General features: G+C 31.4%; 1 protein-coding gene across 2 annotated transcripts; it reads left to right on the top strand.

Moving 5' to 3' along the window:
* The first annotated feature begins 2,131 nt into the window (after positions 1–2,131).
* Positions 2,132–6,010, top strand: LOC107026845 (phosphomannomutase). Of its 2 annotated transcripts, none has more exons than XM_015227936.2 (12): positions 2,132–2,291; positions 2,559–2,678; positions 3,216–3,260; positions 3,369–3,435; positions 3,941–4,017; positions 4,321–4,356; positions 4,840–4,895; positions 5,098–5,197; positions 5,288–5,383; positions 5,474–5,563; positions 5,647–5,698; positions 5,804–6,010. In XM_015227936.2, the coding sequence occupies exons 2-12, from the start codon at positions 2,610–2,612 to the stop codon at positions 5,872–5,874; spliced, it is 759 nt and encodes a 252-aa protein (XP_015083422.1). In that variant the 5' UTR covers positions 2,132–2,291; positions 2,559–2,609; the 3' UTR covers positions 5,875–6,010. The 2 variants fall into 2 exon arrangements, with proteins under 2 accessions (XP_015083422.1, XP_015083423.1); XM_015227937.2 differs by having other exon boundaries at positions 2,155–2,361.
* Positions 6,011–9,955: the final 3,945 nt, after the last annotated feature.

The following is a 9,955-nucleotide window of genomic DNA, read 5'->3' as shown; positions in this document are numbered from 1 at the left end:
TATCAGTGGTTATCTTCTTCCCTCACCATTCTAATGGTTTCAAAATTCTTAGCATTTTGTTTCATTTATAAATTTTTCGAAGAGATTCTTTTCCCCATCTTTCTCTACCTAAAAAACGAGATGAAGTAAAAAATTATAATTAAAAAAAAAGTTGATGAAAAAAAAATTGTCGGGTTAAAAATGGAACTGTACAGGGAGGGGAGGGTAGCCATTAATGGAGTTAGAGGAAATGTATGTTTTGTTCCCGTTGAAGGCGGAGAAGTTTAGGTTTTACTTTTTTTTTTCATTTTTTTAACTTTAAAATAATTTTTATTTTTTTTCTTTATAATATAATGTTAAATAATTTTTTGGATTAAAAAATAACACATGTCATTATTTGATTGGTCAAATTGACATGTCAGCGCGAGTGTATTTCACACATCCTCTATTTTTTGTTTATTCTCGAAAAAATGTTCAAATGGTTCAAATTCAGAATGGTTGAAGTATTCAATAGGTAGTACGTCTAGTTGAGGTGTCTAAATGAATAATCGGGACAAGTTTGAGTGGCCGCATATGACTTTGGCCTTTTTTAAATGTATCATAATGTGTTGTCAATGTATAATTCATATTTAAATAATTAGTACTTTTGATGACATTAGACAAGTTATATCGTATAATTATCATGTCTTTTATTTGAAATTAGCTCAAAAAAACACTTTAGAATAATAGCGTTGGGCGGCTATGGCATATCCTGTTCTAAAAATAATGGATAAGTAAAGTGAACCGTATAAATTAACCAAGAACAAAAGACAATTTTTTCTATCTCTAATAGGTCACGATTGCAGGCCTTCGGAGCCGGTGATCTGTTCGGCCTAAGATCCTTTCTCTTACTTGACGAAGCGCGCAAGCAATTTCTCCTTTCTCTTTTAGGTAGGATTTACTGAACAACCACCCTGGTTGGTATCGGTGTGTGGGAATGGAAATGACTATCAAAATTCCTTTTAGCTCTACGGATGACTAACAAGGCAGGATCCAAGCTGTAGATGTCATAATGACATCAACTCAAGAAAGATTCGAGGAGCGTTCAGCCACTTGACTGTAAGGAGAGGGGGCTTTCGTGTCCGATTCCATATCGGAGCCTAACTAAATCTTAATTCACATGAAAAAGAAACCCCACATTATGAGTAAAGTACACCTAAACAAAGACAATTTCATACCCAAAAAGATTTAGGGTCCTTTAGGAAAGCCACCTAGTAAATGAAATTGGTGTAATTACCAGCAATTCAAACATCTAAAAATTAGAGAGTGTTATTACCCCTGTCAATTACTCTCCGATCAAGTAACTAGATGATCAACCAAATAGATCAGACAATATAATTACACTCAATTATATTAAATTCAATTACCAAAATGATTTTCCAAACAGATCTTTGAATATGAAACATTTAATTAAGAATAAGCAACATTTACTACCACAATATTTCTAAGATTTTAGCATCATTACGATAAAAAAAAAGGCATAATACATAAATATGCCCTTTAACTTAGTTTCGAATTACATTTATGATCTTCAACTTTGGGTGTGCACAAGTAGACACTTAAACTTGTATAAAGTTGAACAAATAGACACGCATGTCCTACATGTCATTTTTTGTCCTGCGTGGTGTCTTAAGTGTATTTTGCCATGTAGGACTCATGTGTTTATTTATTTAAAAGTTGGATAGCTAAAGTGCCTGTTTGTGCATTATTAAAGTTGGAGGTCAAAGTTAAAATTTGAAACCAAGTTTAGGGCTCAATATATGTATTATGCCTAAAAAAAATGAGTTGGCACAATATAATTGGGTACCAGTCGAAGAAAACCACATAATAGATATTAGGCATAATACATGTATTATACCCTAAACTTGGCTTCAAATTTTAATTTTGACCTCCAACTTTCATAATGCACAAACAAACACTTTAAATATCTAACTTTTAAATAAATAAACACATGAGTCCTACATGACACAATACACGTAAGACACCACATCGGACACATATAGAATATGTGTGTCTATTTGTTCAATTTTATACAAATTTAACTGTCTATTTATACACATCCAAATATAAATATAATTTGAAGTCAAATTAAATAATAATACGTATTATCCTTGCATATTAGGACATATATAGATCTAAAAAGGAAAAAAACTAGTGGCACTCTTTGAGCAAAAACACCTCAACTCGGTAATCCCAATATCCACACTAAAAATTACTCAAAAGCAATTTGATCTCAGATCTGCTTCCGATTCTCTGAGCCAATTTTTGCTACGGTAAGCCTATGAATGCACAATAAAGCGGTGGAAAATTGCTCACTTGCACGTCTCTTCTTCTTCAATCGGTGTAAATTTTGCATAACTGATTTTACTTCATTTTCTCGTCTTATTGAATACTACTTTCCAGTCAGTACGCAAAGTGCCACCGCCCATTGTGTTGTAGAAATCACTACAGTTATATATTGCGAATCTGTAATGTGATTTGTTTCATTTCATCTTTGGTGAACTTTTTTATTGAAATTTATTTTTTGTTTGAATGTTTAGCTGTTACATCCAGTGAAGAGTTGGTGAGAAGTATAGAAAGATAAAACAGAAATGGCTGCAAGAAAAGCTGGTTTAATTGCTCTGTTTGATGTTGATGGAACTCTTACAGCACCCAGAAAGGTATAGTGTGATTGCTCATGCTTGTATTTGTTGCTTTAGTTTGATTATTTTTCCCTTGTTTCTGTTACTAGGGCTGTGTTGGGTATATGCAAGTAACGAAATATTATTATAAAAGTATTTATATATAATCGAAGCAGTGTGCAATGCTAATTCTATAACTTGTTTTACCTAAAGAAAATATTTTTCAATTTTTTTTAGGTAAGGAACATGAGAAAATCAGATCCATATTGAAAACACCTTTATTGTAGATTAATTTGACTTTACGAACAATTGCATCCTTGACGGGCTCGAATAGAGTAGAATGATATAGATGATTTGTATATTTAGTAGCTGAATCCAACCTGTTTGAGATTGAGGCCCCGTCGAATGACTTGCTAGCCTGTACATCTATTTTCAAAATGTTGTCATGATTTTTTATTGTTCTGATTCTTATTTCTTCCTTTAATTGTAGAGTAAATTTACCAGTAGTGACATTTCATCACCCCCATAACGATATTGATTTCTTAGTTCTTTGGAAAATTTGCGTAAAAATTTCAGGAATCTACTCCACAAATGTTGAAATTCATGCAGGAACTTAGAAAGGTAGATGATTCTTTTGCCATACTCATTTTTTCTTTATTTCTTTTTTCCACATATACATTACTTTTCCTCTCAAGGATTCTTTGGTTTAACAATTTTGTCGACTTGCAGGTTGTTACTGTTGGAGTTGTTGGAGGTTCTGACCTTGTAAAGATATCAGAGCAACTTGGCAATACAGGTTAGCTTAAGTAGCATATAGACTAAATTTGGAGTTGGGATAATGAAAGGTGCTACATCAACTTATTATCTCAGTATCTGAAATTCCTCGCACGTATTAGGCAAGAGTAGAAGTGCTACGAGTTCACTAGCCAAGAGCACTGAACTGTGTTTTGATTTGAAATATAAAAGGACCTTTCCACTAGAAAAGCATACATAGTCTTATGGTTATAGCTCCATGTTAGCTGTTGAAATGTACATTTTTCTGCCCAACTTTAGTGCTAAACTATGTTGCTCGGACTCTTAAAAAATGCCAACGGGTGTGTGTCAGGTTCGCCAAAAATAGTGTATTTTTGAAGAATCCGAGATGAGTGCGGTATCAAAAGTGAAGAGTCCATGCAACTAAGGTTCTAAACAATCTTTGTTGTCACGCATGTCCAGTTCCCAATATGTGGCTACTAAATGACCTATCTAAAAAAATTCTTGAGAATGATGACATTTTGATCTTTCTAATATCTGTGATGCAGTTACAAATGACTATGATTTTGTTTTCTCTGAAAATGGCCTTGTAGCACATAAAGACGGCAAGCTTATTGGGAAACAGGTAATTTTAATGACTAGAATTTGATTTCGTATCCGTATAATATTACTTGTGAATGCATATTAATTCTGTGACAAAACAAAATCTTAAAGAATGTCTTTATCAACTCAAAACAACATCCTTGTTGCCACTACTTAAGCACTTTGTACCAAGTTAAAACTAGATAAAGTCTCATGAAAATTAGAACTACCGAACAACTTGAAGAAATTTTCTTTCTACCCATCTTCAATGTGCATCGCTTCTTTTGTTCTCCTTAGTAGCAGGGTGATTTGTTTTGAAATGACATGACTCCCGATGTGCGTGCAGAGCTTGAAGTCACATCTTGGAGACGAGAAGCTCAAGGTTAGTCAATACGTTTTTCTTATTTTAACGAGAAAATGTTTTATTTTTGTTGTAATGTACAAAAGGGAGCATACCCAACCAAGTGCAGTTTGATAAAGGCTTAGTGATCCTTCTAATTATTTGTTGTTTAGCTTAAGAAAAATAATTTCGTTGAAGTGATAATTTAGTCTTTGCGTGTATACCTTAATCTATAAGATGAATAATAATTTGCCTAAGAGTAAAAAAGAGAGATTACTATGTAATTTGTACTTTGTTGAAAACTATTCTGACGTGGTATTTCGTAAGTTTTCGAAGCAGTATTTATAATCGTTAACAAAAATCTGAAAACCAAGTTGCTGCACATCCCATTAAGAGTTAATTTGTATGTTTGTTGCGTATGGGTGAGAATTCATGTTTATAGCTTAGGTTCACCCAATTGAAGTAGAAATGAGTTTATATGTAGATGGTCAAGAAATATCATGATGGGATGCAAATGATATGCAGGAATTTATTAACTTTACCCTCCATTACATTGCTGATTTGGATATTCCAATAAAGAGGTGAGCATATATCAAAGTCTGTGTTGCTTGGATCCTCCAAAAATGTCGCGCACCCATGCTAGCTTGCCAGATCTCCAAAAATTGTTATTTCAAGGACCTTATAGACACCCGACAACATTTTTGAAGGATCCAAGCAAACATAGATCAAAGATTGAATTATCTGCTTCGTTGTGGCAAACTTTTCAATCGTTCTTCTTTGTAGAGGAACGTTCATTGAGTTCAGAAGTGGCATGCTAAATGTGTCGCCTATTGGGAGGAACTGTAGTCAGGAAGAAAGGGATGAATTTGAAAAGTATGACAAGGTATACATAACTGCTCTAGTATTGCATATATGTTTTGCAGTAATAGATTCTTTTTCTCTGTGATTTAAAGACAATTGAAACTATAATCAGGTACAAAAGATACGCGAAACAATGGTATCAGTGCTCAGAGAAAAGTTTGCACATTTTAATCTCACCTTCTCCATTGGAGGCCAAATTAGTTTCGATGTGAGCATCTTTAAGCCTTTTTCTTGTGCTCATTGACCGCTGAACGTTTTAAGTATATGACAGATGTTTTGGGGATCTTGGTCATGATAGGTTTTTCCGCAAGGCTGGGACAAGACTTATTGTTTGAGATACCTTGAAGAATTTAATGAAATTCACTTTTTTGGAGACAAAACATACAAGGTAAATCTTTTAGTTACTGACATGCTTGAAGCTTTCTTTTCATGTCCGGGCTGATACAAGAGTCCCGCTTTATACTTGAATAGGGAGGAAATGACCATGAGATCTATGAGTCTGAGAGAACTGTTGGTCACACAGGTCCGGCTAAAACTTCATTCTTTTAATGTTTGAATAGTTATTCTCTTGCATAATTACTTGAGGAATCACATTACCTGCTATTTGTTTCGTTTTCTCCTTTTCCAGTTACTAGCCCGGAGGACACATTGAAACAATGTTCTGTTCTATTCCTCGGCAAGGATAATGGAAGTTCTTAAGCTTGTTGCAGTTTTTCAACACACAATTGTATGCTTGTATTCTATGCACAACAGAAATGAATCATTGCAATAATTCTTGTATTGAATTTTCTTATCAAAATTATAATGATTGTACTACTTTTTCTTGAAACCCAAACTTTGCATCCAAATAGGTTGATCAATATTGGTCTCTTTGAGCTAATAAAGCTTCAAGTGAATTCAGTTGGGATTATTGAACAGATCAATATTGGGATTATTCCAGAATAACTCAAATCCCACTCTACTAACTGTATTATTGTCACGCTTCGAGCCTATACCCTGGATGTAACTGACACTAAAGAATCATTGTTGGTTCCCCAATCGAACCCTTTGCTTGGCTAAATGCTCAAACAGAAGACTTAACTTAAAATTATATGAACTTAAAATTAAGGATTTAAGTTAATGTCTCAAAATAGACAACTCAAAATATTGTAAAGAAAACAGTCAGCTGGACAAAAGAGAAAACTCAAGTCTTTAAGCATTTAACAATGGAAATGAAAAGACTCGTTAACTATTACTGTCTATGAAGCCTCTAATAACTATGATAGACGTCGAGACAAGACCTACGACATCTTAATAAGACTACAAATAAAAGTGGAATCCTCCGGAAGCAAGGAGGCTAACCAAGAAACTCTGGATCTGCAAATGGTATCAACAAAGCGCCTGTTGATGACCCTGATTATCTGTATCTGCATCATGAAATTTTTAACTTTTTTTCATATATAATTAAAATTTGAAACATTTTTCATAAATAATTTTTAAATTATTTATTTATTTTTTTGTTTGAGGGTGGGCGAGGTTAGTTTGGTGGTAAGGACAAAAATATATTCGAAATTTAAAAAATAAGAAAATTTAATTTGTTTTTTTAATGGAGAGGGTCGGGTACCTGGGTAGGATAAGAAAAAAAATTAAATGATATAGTGAAGTTTTGAAGAATATTTTCCTCTATTTTTGAAAGGAAATCATTTTTCTTAAATTTGAGAGAAACGAGTTATTTTGAAAAATATTTAAGACGAACAAACATGTAAAAATTGGAAAACATTTTTTCCATATCAAACGCACCCTTAGTAGCGACTCTTTTTCTTTGCATAGATTTTAGTCACTACATGATAATATCATTTTTATGTGAAGATATTTGCATACAATAGAAGATATTTATATAGTGAACATCATGTAAAGGGCGTAATCTTAGGGAATGATTTTCCAATAGTCTATATGTCTCGAATTCTGAACCCTGAACCCTAAATAGTATTGCTATTTTTAATCCAATCCTCTCTATGTCCCGAGTTCTGAGTACTAAACCCTGAACTCTAAATAATATTGTTATTTCTAATTCAATTCTCTATATGTTCGGAGTTCTGAACCCTGAACCCTAAATAGTATTGCTATTTTTAATTTTTTGGTTTAAGTTGCTACTCCTAATATCAATATCTTAATTAATTAGAAAATGTAAAATTAGTTGTCTAATAGTTGGTTGTTGTTGTTGTTGTTGAACACCACAAGTTTGTTGCATTTGTGATGATAATTCATTGCTTGTTATGCAAACCTCGTATTGAAAATGATAAATATAATTTATAAATTACTCCAAAATATGTTAATTAATTTCCTCATGGTTTTTTCTTCTTCTTCTTTGGATTGTCTCGTCATATTATACGTCATATCACAAAAAATGAAATTAATCTGAAATAATAAAACGTCACCATTATGTTATGTATGTGTATGAATTTTACAAAGGCTTATTAAGTTACTTTATTCTAATTAGGGATGGTACATAGTAAAATCAATAAACAAGAAGTCAACAACTAACCAACTACAACAACTAGTAGAATCAATTAGTCTTCTAGACTATTAGTTTCACCTTAAATTATTTTTAAATATTAAAAAAATATACATAACTCTTTTTAAATATATTAACAAGATATATATGTCACGTACAGTAAAATCATCATCAAAAAATATAATTTGATAAACTAAAAATCACGAGATTTCAGATTTAAATTCAGAAGATAAAAGTAGCTAGATTTAAAAAGAATGGAAGTGGTTGGGTCGTCAATTTAATTGTTCCAAAGGATAATGATTTAGAAAATTGAATTTTAGGAAAAAGAGAGAAAACATCATTAAGGATGAATGACCTCATAACAGAATTAATTCTCAGTGCTCTTGCTAAATATAAGACTTATTTTAGTGGTATGTTAAGTTGTTTTTATTAATTAAATCCACTAATTATTATAATACATTGTGGTTGTGATAAATATTAAAGTTGAAAATAAACATACACATAATGATGATCAACTCTCTCCTACTTAATTTGTCAATGTGCCATTAGCCAAACTATGTCGGAGCGATATATAGAATGATACTCTTTTGTCCTTTTCCACTTTTATATATAGTTGAATATCATACTCTCATGTCGTATTTTGATTTTGTACTGAGTTTAAAAAATAAAGATATTTTTTATTAAATAAAAGTTATGATTAAAATTATATAATAGATGTTTGTTTGGTTATAGTTTTTTTTATTAGTAATAGATTGTGTATTTTAAGTTTAATTTGTCACTAGGTATAGAAATATATATATTTTTTTGAACTGACTAAAAAAAATAAATTATACAAATTGAGATAGATGAGTAATATATCTACTTCAACTTTTCATGCAGAAATATATATACTATATTCTAATATTTTGATGGTCTAACAAATCAAGGGATCGAAGTCAAGGGACCTGATCCTTTGAGTGGCTATTGTCTAAGACAAGTCAATGGACAATAGTTGTAAATCTACTATGCTAGCTTTGATAGCTCTTAGTCAATGGGAAACTACTAGTTTATTTTTATTCATCCCATATTCGAGACAATTAACAAAAAATAACCTAATGTTTGAATACCACGATTTTAAAAAAGCAAAAACTTATCTTTAGCAAGAACAAGATCATACGAATTAATGGATATGATGGAGTTATTGGTAAAACTCTCATGTTGTTTGTTGTAAGTTGTGTTTCATGTTCTAACATTGTAAGATTTATTCATACACTATAAAGGATTATAAATCATTCTAGTAATATTGTGAATAGCATTGAGTTTATAGCTAGAGTTATTCGTGTTGAATTGTGTGGAATGTAATAGAGTTGTTACAAGATTGATTGAATTAAGAGTTTAATTCTTCGTAAGAATTTGATCAGTTTGTATATACGAATTGCTTGAAGTCTGTGAAAGTTGATGAGAAATCCCGTATGACATATAGTTTTTTTTTCTCCCTTTAGAAAGGAAGTTTCTTCGTAGACATATTTTTTTCATTACTATAAGTTGTTTGTTCTTCAATGTTCTTAATATTATTAAAGGACCTAGTCTCTTGACTTATGATGGACTCATACAAGTCATTAATATCTATTAAGATCGTCTACAAGATATATGAAAAAAGGGTGAAAATTTGAAAAATAAATTGTATTGAGAATTATAGGTTAAATAATAGACTCAAACCAAATCAATCCAAAAAAAAGATTTTTTTTGGGCAGCAAATCAAAGACCTTTGGATAACTAAAGTCCTCAAAATTATAAATAAAGGCTTAAGTCATCGACGACCATATAAGTGTTTCGCATATTTCCTTAAACATCTTAGTAAACCCTTTTTTCTATTATATACTTTAATCTTAAAAAATAAATACATATTCCACATTTTATTTAACACCTAATCAAAACAGGAAATGTGTGTAATTCTCATGCTTATGATGTGGTAATATAACAAATCAGATAAGGACAAATACATTTTAAATTAAAATAATTATAAAAATAAATTTTATATATAAAACAAATCTAAATCAAAAAAATATAATAGAATTTTCTATTTAAAAAAACATTAAAACAGCCTCACCCACCCCCCACGGCAGTCCACCCCACCTCCCCTTTCCTCTTTTTCCCAAACAGTTACCCTTGCTCATCCTTGTTATCTCTCGATATAGAAAAATATTTGAATAATAATCTTTATTTTTTTGATAAAAAAATATAAATAATGGTCTCTATTTTTTTGGGCAAAAAATGTAGATGATGATCTCCATTTTCTTGCCCAAA

Source organism: Solanum pennellii, chromosome 8 (genome assembly GCF_001406875.1).
Source record: "Solanum pennellii chromosome 8, SPENNV200".
Classification (NCBI taxonomy): Eukaryota; Viridiplantae; Streptophyta; class Magnoliopsida; order Solanales; family Solanaceae; genus Solanum; species Solanum pennellii.
This window is presented reverse-complemented; position numbering and strand designations above follow the sequence as displayed.

Coding starts and splice junctions, on each gene's coding strand:
- LOC107026845 (XM_015227936.2), top strand. CDS start 2,610: ATGGCTGCAAGAAAAGCTGGTTTAATTGCTCTGTTTGATGTTGATGGA. Junction 3,261..3,368: donor TCATGCAGGAACTTAGAAAG/GTAGATGATTCT, acceptor GTCGACTTGCAG/GTTGTTACTGTTGGAGTTGT. Junction 5,198..5,287: donor AATTTGAAAAGTATGACAAG/GTATACATAACT, acceptor AACTATAATCAG/GTACAAAAGATACGCGAAAC.